Source organism: Lactuca saligna, chromosome 9 (assembly GCF_052625555.1).
Source record: "Lactuca saligna cultivar CGN05327 chromosome 9, ASM5262555v1, whole genome shotgun sequence".
Classification (NCBI taxonomy): domain Eukaryota; kingdom Viridiplantae; phylum Streptophyta; class Magnoliopsida; order Asterales; family Asteraceae; genus Lactuca; species Lactuca saligna.
This window is the reverse complement of record NC_136425.1, coordinates 32,740,253-32,758,060: the sequence shown is the minus strand read 5'-3', so window position 1 is coordinate 32,758,060 and position 17,808 is coordinate 32,740,253. Positions and strand designations below refer to the sequence as shown.

At 34.0% G+C, this 17,808-nt stretch overlaps 2 protein-coding genes across 2 annotated transcripts; one reads left to right on the top strand and one right to left on the bottom strand.

The window, feature by feature from the left end:
* The first annotated feature begins 5,254 nt into the window (after window positions 1-5,254).
* On the top strand, window positions 5,255-6,931 carry MFL1 (Mitochondrial substrate carrier family protein). The gene is made up of 2 exons (XM_078975914.1): window positions 5,255-6,578; window positions 6,714-6,931. The coding sequence occupies exon 1, from the start codon at window positions 5,382-5,384 to the stop codon at window positions 6,561-6,563; it is 1,182 nt and encodes a 393-aa protein (XP_078832040.1). The 5' UTR covers window positions 5,255-5,381; the 3' UTR covers window positions 6,564-6,578; window positions 6,714-6,931.
* Window positions 6,932-7,033: 102 nt separating this feature from the next.
* On the bottom strand, window positions 7,034-8,445 carry LOC145018844 (S-adenosyl-L-methionine-dependent methyltransferases superfamily protein). Its single transcript, XM_078976704.1, has 2 exons — window positions 8,042-8,445; window positions 7,034-7,867 (listed from the first exon to the last, which is right to left on the bottom strand). The coding sequence occupies exons 1-2, from the start codon at window positions 8,377-8,379 to the stop codon at window positions 7,210-7,212; spliced, it is 996 nt and encodes a 331-aa protein (XP_078832830.1). The 5' UTR covers window positions 8,380-8,445; the 3' UTR covers window positions 7,034-7,209.
* Between the last annotated feature and the right edge of the window lie 9,363 nt (window positions 8,446-17,808).

The window sequence follows — 17,808 nt, the reverse complement described above, 5'->3', positions numbered from 1 at the left end:
GGGTTTGTGTTCACCTCCGTGAGAACTACGCAATGATATATTATATGTCCAAAATGAGTATATGTGAATGAGATATCGATACTCAAATATGAGTATTTGAGAATAAATTTAGCAAAAGAGATGAATGTGGGAATGAGTCTCACATTGGTAGAAACATCAAACTCAACAAGATTTATAAGCTTGAATGCATTAAATGCTTACAAGCTTATGTCTAATGTTTTGCTACAATTCTTACCTGTACACAGGGGGTGCAAATCTAGGATTTCGTAGACCAAAAACACCGAAATGCTGCTCTAAAAACTAACTCGGGCTCACGCTACCCTCGTTTTTGCTAAATTTGACAGTTTTGGTCCTTATTTTGAATTTTGTAACGGATGCATTAATTACGTAATTAATGACATTTATTGGCATTCAATGCTCAATCAATTCCTTAATATCAAATTGATTTGTTTCCATTACGTATTCAACTAAAAAAGCAGACCTCTACCATCTCATTTGATACACGAATGAAAATACTCTTCTTCGTCCTCCTTCTCTGTACACCTGATTCCGACGACTCTTTCAGGAAAATGGAAATACCCGACAGTACACACACTGTTAAGATTGTTGTACCATGCTACTAATCTTTTTTTTTTTTGTAGGAATATTTCTAAAAAAGAAAACGAAGAACTTATACTAACAATAAATTACACTATAATGCTCCAACTCTACACTATACCTAACACGATATATAGTGTTGGATTTTATTGTAACACTATATATAGTGTTGGATTTTAGTGTAACACTAAATATAGTGTGGAATAAAGAACAATATATCTAGAATATTCTTTTTAGTGTTAAATATAATGTAATGCGATGGAAGAATTTAGTGTATACAATATCTTTTACTCTATAATAATAGGTTAAGGGTTGGAGATGGTCTTATATGTTGCAACATGTTTTAGGATGATATGAATATGCTTAAAGATGACTTGAAAAATAAACATTTTAACAAAGAATATACAAAATATTCCAAAAAGTTCATATAAAATCACAAATGAGGCCACCTAATCAACTTGGTGTCATTTATAAAAAATGTATCGTTGAGACGACATGTCTACAATCACCGCCTTTAGAAGATGTGTAAAAGATATCGCATCAAATAACTATGTAAAACAGGTGATATCAAGGATCGTCGCCTACTTTGACCTAGTTAGCTACATTACAAGATAAATAAGGGTTCCAGACAAAGGTGGAAGTAACATTCCATGCTTCAGGTTTTCTGATTAATCTTCCCCTAGAAAGCTCGACGTTTATCTGAAGACCTAAGATGTTGGATTTTATATGTCAATTTTTAACTTTGATTAAATTGCTCTGATATTATTAGATTCATATCAATAAGTTGGTTCTTAAATCCTTATGCAAGATTTTCGCCTCTGAGATGTTATGTTGCTATTTAGAGCATGTTCCTGACATGTATGTTCTTCAACACTTCATCCACGCTTCAACAACATACAATTATTACATATTTTATCCTTGGTCGTGAAGGTGGGCTCTTTTTCATGAAGTAAATAGTTCCATAAAATACTAGAAAGAATTATGGTTATTGGTGAATAATGTCAATTTTCATACATAAAACATCTTACATAAATGACAAATCATCTCATAGACACGACGTTTATGATATTATCGACAAACAAAGCAATAGTTTGTGAGTTGAACAACTACACTGACATACGTAAAGACCTTCCTAAATGTATCCTTGTTGGTATTATGATGAGCAATAGATGGCATATGCATGCAAAAATGCATGAATTTTGTAAAGAGAAAAGATGGCGGGTATCTATTTTATGTCTTATGTGTGTGTTATTCCTTTTACCTAACCCGTTTTCTTCAGGCTATCCAATCCTATTCATTTTACTAATGTTTTGGCTAAAACATTTAAGAGTGCCTTATAACATCAAGTGGGTTCCTTTAGTGGATAGGGTTCCTGTATCCATCGCCTTTAGGAATCATGCCTTGGTGGAGAATAATGTTGTTCGGACTTTGGATGTAGAGGGGGCGATGAGGGGGTATTTGTGGGTGATACTTGTGGTAATATGTTGTTAGAGTTTAAAGTGGGAGGAGATTCTAAAGTGTCGGTTGGTAGTTCTTCTATTAGTGGGCTAAGACTAAAGGGTCGTAGGTAGACTTGTTTATTGACATAAAAGAGGATATCATCTCTCGTTATGCCTAGGACGATGCAACAAGAAAATTGATGTGGATAGTGGTAAATGAGGACCCATTAACTCCTAAGACTGTAGATATGTTTGATTCTTTGAGAGTTGATCGTAGGATCTGACTACATGGTGAGTAAACTTGGTGATGGTTTGGTTTCTTGTGATCCCTAACTAGTGATTAAGATTTCTGACCACCTAGTGCCTTGGGATGGAAGAATTTCTAATGTTATGGATGAGATTGAGGGACTTATACAAATTTAGAAAGTACATTTATTAAGAAAAATGGTTTATCTTGAACCACACAAAGTTTTATAGCCTATTTTAAGAGATAGTATGTGAATGTTTGTGCATCTCGCAAGTTAAAATTTTGACAAATATGTGTGGTGAAAAAGATATGTCATTGTTATTAACTATGCAGTAATAATTTTTACAGTTAGTTGATACATAAAAATGTAACTATTTTGAAAATGTAACTATTTTGAAAAATGTGATAAGATAGACATATATTACAATCACATTATTCAGTAGCATCTACATACATACTTACATATAAATAAAATTAAATATAATTCTTGATACTATTGATTTTTAACTATTGTTAGGAATAATTAATTTAAAAACTATTTATTTGAACATTTTTTAACTTCAATCATGATGACTATATAAAATATCAATCATTGTATTTAAGGTAATTTAATGTAATGTAATTTATAATTTTAAGTTATTATACATTATTATTATTATTGTTAATAAAATTTCAAAATAGCTTATTATTATTACAGAACTATATATGACTTATAAAACTAGGATATTATTATTAAAAAGTTGCACAAAACTAAAATCTTAGGTAGAAATTTTATTTTCGTTAAAACTATATTACATTAAAGAAACATGTATCGTTATGATTAGTTAATTTAATATATATATATATATATATATATATATATATATATATATATATATATATATATATATATATATATATATATATATATATATTGATATGTTTTAATTTCAATCATGATGGTTTTGTTTTTAAGATAATGTAATATAATTTATAACTTTATATTACTATATATTATTAAAATCGTTAATTAATTTTATAAATGACTTATTATCATTAAGAGTTATATATGTATTTTAAAACCACATATTATAATATTATAATGTCTCCCTTATATTAATAATATAATCATATAATGTCTAGCATTATATTACGTTGGAACATTCAACAAAAGTAATAATATGTTATTTCTATCTTTTTGAATTTTATTTTATAACTTATTTTTATATATTTGTTTCAAAGTAAAGTTTCGAACTATATAGTACATATTTCTTATAAAACCATTATATAATAATGAGTGATGAGTGTTGCGATATGAGCTTTGGACATAACATTATCATTTGATGATTCTGGTTTCAAACATGTAATCATAGCAATTAAGAGATATCTTCGGTCAACGTTTGGGAGGTGGTCCTGAGACGAAGCTCCAACGGTTAAGTTACTATGTGTTCGAAAATAAGGTGATTAGAGTTTTGGATAGAGAGAAGGTGATCCCTTCTTTTGGAGAAGAAGAGTCCTTTTATATTTGTTCTTCTCAACACATGATCTCAATGGTGTCCTTTGTTCCGTCTAGGCCAAAGGATGTGGAATCATTCACCACTAGTGGTTATATGCTATTGGTGTAGAAGAAACATAAAACAACGCCATGAGTGTTACACGTGTCGCTCTAAGAAACGACCAGCTGTGTTTTGTCTTATTATAGATCGTAGATTGTCGTCAGGGATTGTGTTTTGTCTTATTATAGATCGTATATTGTCGTCAAGGATTGGACCTGGGCACGAGGGCGCTGAGGACGAGGGTCCTAGCGCGAGGGCGATGGCCCTAAGACAGATTGCGATTGTTAGCTAGGTAGTCCTAAAGATAACACTTATGTTATCTTTAACGTATTCCTAATGGACATGTTAACAAGTCCCCTAGGCTAGTAGACATCAGCGTTGGTCTAACATAGCTGAGTTGTTCTAACTTAGATCAAGATACGTGTTCGCCGAAGACGGTTTCTGACGTCCGCTGATGTGTCGGAGCCGTCAGTGCAGGCGGTTTCATCATGGTAACTGTTCGATATTCCCGCTTCGCATTTAAAACTTCCCTTATCAAGGACAGTTTTACTCTTTACGTTTCCAATTCTTCAAATGCTTCTATCTTTTTTTTGCTTACCATCCCTTCCATCGTGTTCTTGCTTCAAGAGATAATGGCAATGAAATTATCCGGAATCGAGCCAACACAAGCGAGTTCGAGGCCTTGCAAACCCGGTTCGACTTCTTGCCTCAACACAGGGTGTAAAATCCCAGGAAAGGGGCAACCATCTCTCGTCTACCGGAGGGTAAGGTCGGAATCCCCATTCTGATCTTCGAGGCAGGTATGAGGTTGCTGACAACTGATTTTTTTGACGAGATTGTGGGCTTTGAATTGGAATGTCGATCCCTCAATGTGCTACCTCTGGACTTTCAAAGCCTATTTCAACTCTTCCACTCAATTTGATGTCCATACCTTCTCTCAAAGGCGAGACATCCATGCGTTCATTGTTAAATTGAAAGCACCCATGAAAAACTGGCAAGACTAGTGGCTTTGGGTAAATCACAACTTGGTTGGTTACGGCTATCCTCGGGTGACCGTCTTTTATGACCGGTCACCTCAATTGTTGGGTGCTAGTCTAATTGTGGCGCCAACGTTGTGGGGTATCTACTTCACCGGGGAAGACTGGGAGGCGTTGAGGAGTATCTACTTCACCATGGCATATGCGCTGAGGGGTATCTGCTTCACCGGGTATGCGTCATGTTGTCTTCAAACAAAGCAAGGCTACCGGAAGTGTAGAGGGTCAATTACTTTATTACATATAAATTTGTATATAAGATTAAACCGTCAAACTTTAACAAACTTAAATGCTTTTGTGTAAATATCACTGAGTAATTGAAGAATTTAAATGATCAATTTTTAACAAGCTTGAAGGCTTTTGTGTAAATATCCCTAAGTAATTGAAGAAAAACTATTTTGGAAAGTAACCACAAAATGTAAGCCCTGCGTTTGAGCACGTCCTCGGACTCGGTTGGTGGCGGTTCCTTCTGAAAACCTTGCAAATACACCAAAAACAAATCGGTAGAGCTCTTAACAACTCTTCTCCAATGGAAAATCCCAACTCTAGATCACTCTCCCTCATCCACTCAATATCCCCTTACCCAACTCATTCCAATTCCATCACCGATTTCAATTCGCTCTTCACCCATATCAACACCGTTATCCTGTCATCACCATCATCACGACAACCCTCAACCAATCTCAAATTCGCATCAACATCAATCTCATTAGAAACCTCACAATCTCAATTCGATAAACCCCAATCTCTAAACTGGCTCAAACCCACCACTCGAGGCTCACCGCAGTCTATCGCTCTGTTCAAGACCCTTTCAGTTTTCGAGCGCGCCCTCATCGGCGCCGGTGCCGGCGGAATCGCCGGCGCATTCACGTACGTGTGTCTCCACCCACTTGACACCATCAAAACAAAACTACAAACCAAAGGTGCATCTAAGATTTACGACAACACCCTCGATGCAGTCGTTAAGACGTTTCAAAGCAAGGGAATTCTAGGGTTTTATTCAGGCGTTTCCGCTGTTATTGTCGGGTCAACCGCCTCTTCCGCCATTTACTTTGGGACCTGTGAATTCGGTAAATCTGTGTTGTCGAAATTGCCGAATTTCCCAGCTGTTCTAATCCCTCCAACAGCTGGTGCAATGGGTAACATAATGTCTTCAGCTATTATGGTGCCAAAAGAACTAATCACTCAACGAATGCAAGCAGGAGCAAAAGGTAGATCTTGGGAGGTTTTGTTAAGGATTTTGGAGAAAGATGGCGTTTTGGGTTTGTACGCAGGCTACTCAGCGACATTGTTGAGGAACTTGCCTGCTGGGGTTTTGAGCTATTCATCCTTCGAGTACCTAAAAGCTGCAGTTTTGAGGAAGACGAAACAGCCCAATTTGGAGGCGTTTCAGAGTGTTTGTTGTGGGGCATTAGCTGGTGCCATTTCTGCTTCACTGACTACACCATTGGATGTAATGAAAACCAGGTTGATGACTCAGATTCATTCAGAAAAGATTTCTTATGGTGTTTCTGAAATGGTGAAGCAGATTTTGAAGGAAGAAGGGTGGGTAGGATTCACAAGAGGAATGGGTCCTAGAGTTGTTCATAGTGCTTGTTTTTCAGCTTTAGGCTATTTTGCATTTGAGACAGCTAGACTTACCATTTTGCATGAGTATCTTAGGAGAAAGGAGCTTGATCTTGCTTCTTCTGGAGTTGCCACTTCCACCTAAAGCCTTTCTTTAATGGTAATTTCTGTTTTCACTTTTTCATGAAGTTGCAAATTCATCCAAATGTTTTAATCATTTTATTTGATATGTTTATATAAAGTATTGTTTTCACTAGGCTCTAACACTTATTCACTTTTTTGATGTGTATTCAAGATAATCGAGGAACGTGTGGAAGATGTATGTTTGGAGGAATGATATAATAAAAGGAAGATAGCTTTTTGTATTAGATATATTTGAGATATCTAGATGTATTTATGATGATTATGTAACACACCCAATCATAACTGTTTATTTGCCGATTTGGCTAGTTACCATTTACTTTGTTGACACTTTTTTGAAATGAAATACTTTTTGCAAGTTATTTTTTGAAATTCGTGGTGTTACAAATTGAAATAAATGTTAACATGCAAAATAGTTGGTTGCTAAATCATGACATAAATCAACAATGTTAAATTGTTAAGTAATAACAAAAATAAACAAATGGATTGTTCATTTAAGCAATGTGTGTTACATTATACAACTGCACCTCTGTTTTCCTCCTTGAAAGAATTAAAAATGACATCAAAATCTGTATGAGAAGCCTAAGGAGGTTAAAACTTAAAAGTTTACATGGTTTCCACAAACAAAAGAAACCAAATTACAAAAATCTTTACATTGTAAATCTTCTAAACTCAAACCATATCTCATAATGATTGAACAATAAACTATCATGTGTATGTTTTCCCATATACTCAAGCCCTAAACTTTTCAATCTTTTGCTACATTCATCTCCACCCAATCTTGAACAAAACTTAACATTATGAGACACAAATAATCTTCCATCCAAAGGCTTCAATCGACCTACTAATCTCTCTAATCCAATCCACACAAGCTTATCAGGCATATGAAGAAACACAGCACTCGCATACACTAAATCATACATAAATCCAGACCCAAATCTCACAAACTCCATATCTTCACCTTTCAAGATCAAAGGACGTTTATAAAGCAACCCTTGTGCAGGAAGTTCATACCTAAATGCAGCCATGAGAGAGAGCTCATCTCTTTCTAAACAATGGAAGTGTTCTGGATTCAAGTATCGGATGAAATGTAAGCCAACTCGAAGTGTACCACATCCGATTTCAAGAACACGGGATTCTGGAATCAAGTGAGAGGATTCTGCAAGGAATTCAAATACATCTCTCCCACCAGCCCAGGGTTCTCCATAGTTACTGTGGTGTTGTTCTACTAGGAGTTCACCTGGACATGGAAAGGCTGTGTGGTTCTTTGCTTCTTCCTCTTGTTCGTAATGTGATATCCCTTTGTACCTATAATTGTGATGAAACGAGTCAAGAATAGATCTACTAATTCATATCATCGTGCCAAAAGATTAAGCATCACTGATTTCAATTTGTTGTAGTACACAACTGTTCAATTCGGTTTTAAAAGTGCAGCAATTGCAAAACGAGATGAAAAAGAAGACAGATAGTTGAGTAATTTACTGGATCAAATCCTGAAGCTGTTGGGCGCGAGTACGAGGATTGATACCCTTGCGGAGCACATTATCCTGCATATGCAGTCCATTCACTTCGATCTGGGTCTTCACCCAATCGATGTCATCTTCCGAAGCCGAGATCCGTTCTTGTGGTTGTTGTCTACTAGTTTGGACGACGGCAGTGGAAGCGGTCGTGGTGATGGTGGGGCAGGAACAGGAGGTCGGTGAAGAAGAGAGAGAGGAGAGGAGGAAGAAGAGGAAGATGGCGGCGCCCGCGGCGGAGAGCACCAACACCGGTACTGGTATTACAATTCCCTTTGGGGATGAAGACGATGAGAGAGCCATGTGAGAGTGGCGAGTATTCACTACCAGTCTGGTGAAGGAGTCGGTGTCTTAGATCTATCTCTCGTGGGGTTTATAGTTTATTTGCTTTTTCTTTTTCCAATCAACAACCAAAATATAAAAAATATAATTTAGATCGAACTTTGCTAATTTGATATTATTATTACCATTACAAAAGGAGAAATAAATTTTTTTATAGAAAAATTGCAGTCTAAAAAAAAGTATATATCTTAGATCAAATGTGAATGAGATGGAATCGCCATATACGATGAAAGAGGTGAGTTTGAGACTTTCTTAAACTTGGGTACATGCCAATTGTGATACAATGGTAACATAAGCTTCTTTTTCTTTTTAGGGGTGACAATAAGTTTGTTTTGGACTAAAACCAAACCTAAAACGTATATACTGGATAAACTAGATGGGTTCAATTTTATAGGTTTTCCGTTTGAAAATGTGGGTTTGTGAATTCACGTTTTTTGTTTTTTTAGGTTTTTGGGTTCAAACTCAACGAATCTTTATCCGGTTTAATATACTAAAATAACTATTAGCTAAGAAATGGTAAAAGTAAAAGTACAAATTCTACAATCATAAAAAAAATCAGACAGTAAAACTTTAACGTTACTAAAAGTTAGTTAATGATAAACACAAATCTAAACTGAAAGTTTAAATTTGAAATTACAAAACACTTTAACACAACTTCTACAATCATCTAAGACAATGACTTAAGGTGAAGACGACACGAGATTTACAGACTTATTTCAATTTGGGTTTTGGGATTCTATCGTTCGTGGTTTGACATTTTCCACTTTCCATTATTGGTGGGAAAGAAAAAGCAATAAAGAATATAGACAAAATGGTCATGTGGTTTCCGAAAATATCAAGTTTAGTCTATAAGTTCAAAAAACCTCATAGATGGTTCCTGTGGTTTCAAAACTTTTAACATTTGGTTATTTCAGCTCACTCCATTATCTTTTAGCCGTTAAGTGAAGGGTATTTATGTCTTTTCACTACCACAGAGAGCATTTATGAAGATTTGCCTTATTTTAAAAAAACATAATTATTTAATATTAAAGGGTCTCTCTCTCTCTCTCTCTCTCTCTCTCTCTCTCTCTCTTTCGTTTTCTTCTTCGTGTAGCACCACACAAACACCCCCAATACTTGCTATTGTTGTCCCCATTTCTTCTTCATTAGACTACCAACAGACCCCTTCTCGTCGAAGATCAACCCCCAAACACCATAAAACCCGAAGATTAGAGAGGGGAGGTTGTTACCTCCATCCCAACCTCCAACAGACCCCTTCTCGTCGAAGATCAACCCCCAAACACCCTGCTACTCACTGATGTAACCTACCGATGACCAAAACAGTCCCGTCGGGGACTTCTCTAGTCGAAGGTAACTGCCGGCGAGCCAAAGCACTACCTCCGCCATCTCAACCTCTATTTCCCCCTCCTGTTCTGATAATCAATCACCACCTCTGTTGTTGTTGTTGTTGTTGTTATTGTTGTTGTTGTTGTGACCACCGAACACTACCTTCCAGTCGTGACCCACCATCACCAAACTCCCCATCACCACCACTGCTGTGAAGTTCGATCACCACCAAGTTCTCCCTCTTCCACTTGAACAAGTCTCGATTTGAACAAGAGCAAGAACAATTGCTTCGGATGCAACTTTCTCATATGGGTGTTTGTTTTTTTTTCAACGATCTTTGTGGGTTTTTTCTAGGTTTTTACTTAATCTAAATGGGTTGCCGAAAAAATTGTTGAATTGTTTATGGGTGCCAATAATAGAGGTCAGTGAAACATTTTTAGGGAATAATCCACCATTGAAGAACCTTGGAGAACTAATAAAATATTGAATGGATCGGGCTAGTTATGGTGTGTAGGGGTGAAAGAGATGAAGGTTGGTGATTATTTTGTTACAGTTTTGGATCTATTCCTCAGCGTCACTATTATAATTTCATGTATAAATGTTTACTTGTTATTTATTCATGTATATGCTTGACTAAATTAATAAAATCAAGGTTTACAAAAAAGAGGGTTTGATTTTCAGTTGTGCATATTTTGCTTCATAATTTTTGTGAATCCGTTATTGGTGGTTTTTGGTTAGCTGTTTTCCTTCATTAATGGTAGTGGCAATAAGGGATTGAGGATGAAGATGGGCAACAACTTTATGGAAGGGGAACTAAGAGAGAGAGAGAGAGAGAGAGAGAGAGAGAGAGAGAGAGAGAGAGAGAGAGAGAGAGAGAGAGAGAGAGAGAGAGACCCTTTAATGTTAAATAATTATATATTTTTTTTTCTTTATTTCTTTAAAATAAGGCAAATCTTCATAAATAGTCCCTGTGGCAGTGAAAAGACATAAATACCCTTCACTTAACAGCTAAAAGCTAACGGAGTTAGCAAAAAGGACCAAATGTTAAAAGTTTTGAAACCGTAAAGATTATTTGTAAGGTTTTTTGAACTTAGGGACTAAACTTGATATTTTAAGAAACCATAGGGACCATTTTTGAAGTTTTATCAAGAATATATAATCAAATTATCAGAATAATACATGTAGATTAGTTTAATGGTTGCGTTAGTTTCTGCTAGATTGGTTTTGATCGATTTTTGTTCAACCGTAGTTTGAAAAAAAAAAAATGGTAAACCTTAGTTTCTTCTATTCTTGTATCAATGGTTGGGCTTTCAGAAAGTGATTCAAACATTTAGTTAATTAAACCTAAAAGTAGTCAATTAATTACTTCTAATTAAATAAGTGGCTCTTAAATTTTTTATTTATTTATCTTTTTTTTTTTCGAATAGCTTAATGTACTACCCAAAAAAAAAAAAAAAAAAAAAAAAAAAAAAAAAAAAAAAAAAAACTAGATGCTAGAGAAGCATTTGAAAAATCAGTTTATCAACAAGAATCCAATCCAAATAGATTATTTATTAATAGTGATATATAAACTTTTTTTTATTTATTTTCTTTATTTAATAAATAATAAACTACTATTTATTTCTTCATAATGGTTAGGAAATAATAAACTTATCATCTATAAATATATTATTTATTTCATATATTTTAATTCTCTTTGTGTTACCCCATAGGTTTACATATAAAGCAGTATAATAAATTTTTTATATCTTACCTCAAATCTAACAACAATTACATAAAATGGTTACTAAAGGACATCTATAAGATCGATGTATAATTTTATATATATGCAAGACAACAATTTGTAACATTCCAAAATTTACAATAAATTGAACTTTTTAAAATAACATAAACCATGTATTTTATTCAAAATAAATAAAATATCAAACCCCAAGATCAATTCAGCTTCCAAACAATATTTGTTATAATTCTAAAATTTATAAAAAAATATAACCAATTCCATATCAATTCGAAAAACCCGCATCGAACCAGTGTGTACAATTATGCATGACCATCCTCTGTACCTAAATAGTGTTTTTAAAGGAAAATGGGTAAGCACGAAGCTTAGTCAATTCCACACATACACAGTATCATATCATATAATCCTTACCCCTACTCACAGATACAAACGATATCACACACATAACTACGTACGATCCCCACTCGGATGCTCCGACTCCTATCATGCATAATCCCCATCACCAACACTTATAACCCTAACACCACCATGGAAATCAATTCTAGATTCTAGGGATGAGCAAAAACGAACCGAAAATCCGAAAAAAAAAAAAAAAAAAAAAAAAAAAAAAAAAAAAAAAAAACCGACATAACCAAAGCAATAACCGACGGTTTAGGTTTGAATTTACAAAAACCGTAAAATAACGGTTTGGTTTAGTTTTGACGTATAAAACTGCTCATAAAAACCGAACCGCCCAACATATATATTATTTATACTATGATTTAAACTTTTAATTTTTAGACTTTAGATTTTATCTCTTTAATACTTTACGTTTATTTTAAACAAATTGTTAATGGTGTTCAACTTTGATCTTTTGAACACTTTTATGTTTTTATAATACTAGAATTCGTAATCTTTATTTTAGTATATTTAAAGTAGATACGATACTATTTATCGCGATGTATTTTCACTAGGTTTGAACCCAAAAACTTGAAAAAAAAACAGGAGATCATAAACCCACGGTTTAAAACCGAAAACCCATAAACCCAACCCGGAAAACCGAAAAACCGAACCTATATGGTTTTAAAAATCGAAAAACCAACTTTCTACGGTTTGGTTTGGTTTTAGCCAAAAACCGACCCATGCTCATCCCTACTAGATTCTCATTTTTTCGGTGAACAACCATTAGCCACCACCATCTCCGTTGGAAAATCTATTCCCTTCTGCAAGACCAAAACTCCAAAGAGACTATAACACTGACAAACAATAGATCCCACTCCTATTTTTTCTTCATGTCCACTATTCAGTCTGATGATAGAACACCACACACCACCACCATCTCCGGTGAGACCAAAACCTTGAAGCCACCACCACAAGATTTAAATATGCTGCCATTGTCTCCCTCAAGACAACACCACCACAACGCCCTAAATCTACCACCATTGGATCTAGATCTATTGTCACTACTAGCACTCAAAAGCAACCATCACTGTTTCCATCGATCATCGCCAAGCAGATATGGTTAAGGTAGGCGATGAACAACCTGATATGGCCAAAAGGGTAGGAAGATAGAGTATATGGTGATGACAACAGTTTCTAGTGATAGAACGGAGAGGAGATAAGAGGCGAAGTGGCTTTCGTCGGAGATCCATGGTCTTTCAGTGGATTTCAGCGGCGATGTGGTGGTTCCGGTAGTGGAGTTCATAAGCATATTTTTAAGAAAACTTTGTAACATCTTTGTTTATAATAAGTTGTAAAACTCCAAAAAAATCCAATATTTTCTATAAAAGTAGTTTGTGAGTCTCGTTCCAAAATTGTGTATAATTGCATGCATGTTCTTGGTTTTCCTTTGTTTGTATTTGAAAAGAGTGTGATCTCAGAAAAATCTCATATTTTCTGTATATAAAAGAGTTGTGGTCTCAAACCCTAAGACCGGATTTGTGAACTTAGTTTACAAAAAAGACGAAACATAGTTGTGTATTTTATAAAGTTAGTAGAGTGTATATTCCACGTAAATCTAAATATAATATTGTTATTCTCTATATGAGTCGTTATAACCATATTAAATTTGACTAAAGTGCCAGTCTTGACGTTATTCAGGCGTCGACTCATAATGAGATACTTGTCACCCTAGACTAGCATGTCTACCTGTAGTGAACAGCTCGGGTGTGGAGTGTCAACCCTGTATAGATCTATACATAATTATCCGCTCTCTTTTCAGAGTTTCGGAGTATGCTAGATAGGTATGGTGAAGGAGAGTCTCACAAGAGCCTTAACAGCATTTATGCAAATTTTGAATCTCATTATTGAATATTATAAACAACATTTCTAGTGTATATTTTACGACTGCATATTTATGACACACTATTATTCATGTCGTAAATTTACACAGCTTACTATACTGACAACATATGACACGCAACTTTTTGTGTCATAATAGTTTGTTCAGTTCGCCATTTTAGTAGGTTTATTTATAAACTCTTTTTATAAGTATTCAACATTGAAATAATATAATCATAACATTTTATGTAAAAATAACATATTACTTTAGGTTTTAAACAATAATAACATTAACTTTTACATATATCTCGATTTTTCCACAACACACAAAAATACCTAAATTTTATCATATTTTAAGTAATTATATAAATTTTTGTGGTAAAGTGAGTTTGTCCAAAGGATATCCATTTTTGCTACAATTCTCATAAATGAACCATTTTATAAGTGTTAGTGGTAAATTTTGTATATCCAAGAATTTACCATTTTGAGTGTAAATTCCCATATTTACCATTTTCAAACTTTTACCACCAAAAAAACTTTATCATTTTTCATGAAATTATTTGTGATTTTAACACACATTACAAAGAAACCATTTTAGTTAACAACTTGTTTTATTTTCAACATAAAACCACAATGTATGAAAATTACACAAAAACAACCTTGTTCCAACCACTTGAGACTTTATGAAAATCTCGAGTTTAGAATGTAGAGGGAGATGTAGAAGGATTTTCGAGCCTAGCTTGCCTTCTTGAGGGGATTCTCGAAGTGGTGGTGCTCTAAGGACCACATATACAAAAGTGAGGTTGTAAGGAGGATGATCTTAGCATAAGTTTAAAATAAAACAATGGAGATTAACTTAGAACTTACCAAGTTTTGGAATCTTTAAAGAAGACACATTTTAGCTAACACATACATACACACGAAATTCTTGAGAAGAAAGAAGATGAGAGAAAGTTTTTGAGTGTTTGAGAGGTATAATGAGTTGAAAATGAATTTTGAATGAGGGTGAGAGGGAGATATCAGCCGATTAAGAGAGATGAGGGAGGAGAGTGGTGCTTGGAAACATGTTGGGCAATTAACCTCTACCTAAATGCATGGGAGGTAAATATGTTGTTATTTGTGATATAATATTGAGGTTTCATCTCTTATTACCCAATGTATTTTCCTTTTTTTTAGATGGGCCAACCGATTAAGGGTTTTCGGCCCAAGAGAATAACCCAAAAATATTATGTTCGATTTTTTACTCCGTCCAATAAGGTTTTCCGATCCACTAGTATTTAATGAAGGGCTTGCGGTTGATTTAAGGGGTTTTCGGCCCATATATGGCCCAAGTATGGGTTTTCGGCTCCATGGAAATCAATAAAGAACTTGTAGCCCAATAGTGGTTTTCAGCCTTACAAGGCCCATTAGAGAGTTTTCGGCCCAAAGAAATGTCAACTTGGTGTTTTCAGCCCAAAAGACCCATTAGAGGAGTTTTCAACCCAAAGAAAGGTCAACTAGGAGTTTTCAGCCCAAAAGGCCCATTAGAGGAGTTTTTGGCCCAAAGAAAGGATCAACTAGGTGTTTTCGGCCCAAAAGACCCATTAGAGGGTTTTCGGCCCAAAAAGACCAAAAGGAGAAGTTATTGGTTCAATAAGGATGTCTTGGTCCAATAAGGCATTTGGATCGAAAATTCTTGGGCTAAGGCCCAAAATGATTGGATTTGGCTTGTTGGATCAACTTTTTGGGCTTATACGCGGTTACTTCGACTTGAATGACAATGTATGAAAGTATGAACTTAATAGCATTGAAGTTTGAATTTCACTAAATGAACTGTTGCAAGATTACATAAGGATGTTATCTTGTACAAGGATCAACATTCATAACCCAAATTTGCTAGTTGTGACAATGTCGCCTGTCGGTGCTGGTTATCAGTGGTTGTATTGTCGCCGGAGTCGGAGGTGCTGCCAGACATATCTGTCGGAGTTGAGAGATGGAGAAGAAGATATTGAATTAGGTTTAAGGGTGAGGGTATGATGATGCGTAGGTGGGTAAGGATTGGGCATAATATATTTTATTTTTTATTTAAGTTATTTTTATAATTAATAGATAATAAAAAAAATTAAAAATAATAAATTACAAAGGGCAATATAGTCTTTTAAGGTCTATGAGGGATGAAAGACGTAATAAAATCAAAACCTAAGGATAGTCCGGAAAAAAAAACTTAGGTACCAAACTAGTAAATTTACCAAACCACAAGAACGATTTCAATAATTTGTTCGTTTGTTTAAAGAACTCATGTTCTCGTTTTCCTTTGTTTATTATTTAAAAATGTATTATCAAACTAGGTTAAAATTTACACAGGTAAGAAATAAAATTAATATTTTTATAATTATAAATAGTAATGAAAAATCAAAGATTTATAAATTCTCTTTATCATCATATTTATAGCAGTTAGATTACTATTATTTGCATTATAACAATGTTCTTCCATATAAAACAATAGTCACATATAAACTTATAGAAAGTAGATTACTATTATTTGCATTATATATACAAACATCAACATACAAAGTAGGATGCTATTAAATATAGTGGCGTACACACACAAACACATACATAGTCAAATACATAGTCAGATCAGTGAGAGGCATAGTGAGAGCACAATATTACTTCTTTGAAGTTTCCACATTGTTTACTTAGTTATCTTAAAAATAAACCTACAAGAGGAAATTAAAAAATAATACTTCCACATATTTTTTAGATCCTTCGACAATTATAACTTTGTCTTTAAAAATAAAATACATAAAACTCAATAGCAACAAACCATAAGGTTGCTATTTTCAGAAAATGTTAATAAGTATATTGCTATTTCTTTAGTATTAAATTTCGACAAAATATGTAGCCAGTTCCAGAAAATGTTATTGTTATTTGCTTGTATGAAGGCAAAATATGACATTATAAATGTGTTAAATAAAAATAATAAAGAAAAGAAAAAAGAACTTACACGACGAAGAGGGTATCTAAAAACTTAACATTTAGTGACTTCACGTTTGATTCCCTTTTCTAGGATAATGATACTTGCATCAAGCATCAAATTTGCACATCCCTGGTTATATCTTGCACTGAAAATATAGTCTAGCGCTATGGAGTGACCATCTTATATAAGAGGTCTGGGGTTCAAGTCTCGGTGGAGACATAAGTGATTATTTAGGAGTAGATTAATTAGTTTGCCGTTTCAAAAAAAAATCATGTTAAAAATAATGAAAAGGAAGTGTAGAATAGTGATTCCAACAAAAGAACCATCACCTATTTTCACATATTGTCGGTAACGGTTTAAATCTTTGAATAAGTAGTAACATATATAATTATAAATGGATTTTTTAATATATGTCATAAGAGCTTGTATAAGAAGTATTAATTATGAAAAATATTACCATAATTAAATGTGAAATACATTAATTATGGATATTATTAATGAATTTTACATTTAATTATGATAATATTTCTTATAATTAATGTATCTAACATTTAATTATAGTAATAATTATAATTAATTAATACTTCTTATATGTGCCATTAGGATACATATTAGAAAATCCAAATTTTAAATGTATAAAATATAATAAGGGGGATTATGTATCTAGGACCAGAAACAATATTCTAACAAACGACATGAATGTGCCTTCATTACCATGATCTCTCCCTCAGGGGTGTATATCATACAAAACAGATAAGCAAGTCATCTATTTGTTTGGGTCAACAATAATCTAAGAACCTCTCTCATATGTTCACAAAAGTGTGTTTGTAGACATCATAAACCATGATCAATTTTTTTGGTCATAGAACATCGTCCTGTTGAACATGCAAATAGCCATACAACCAATCATATATTATAAAATGTGAATTTTTAAGGTGTTTTTTCATCCCGATCATAAAAAATCAACAAACAATCTGTAGATGATTTTGTTAAATCCAAGAAAAAAAAGTATAATGTTTGGAGGTGTGTGAGAACCAATTGGATATTATGATAGAGACTTGATTTTAAAGTGATGACGATTCATCAGTCGCCTAATTCGTTTAAGCTT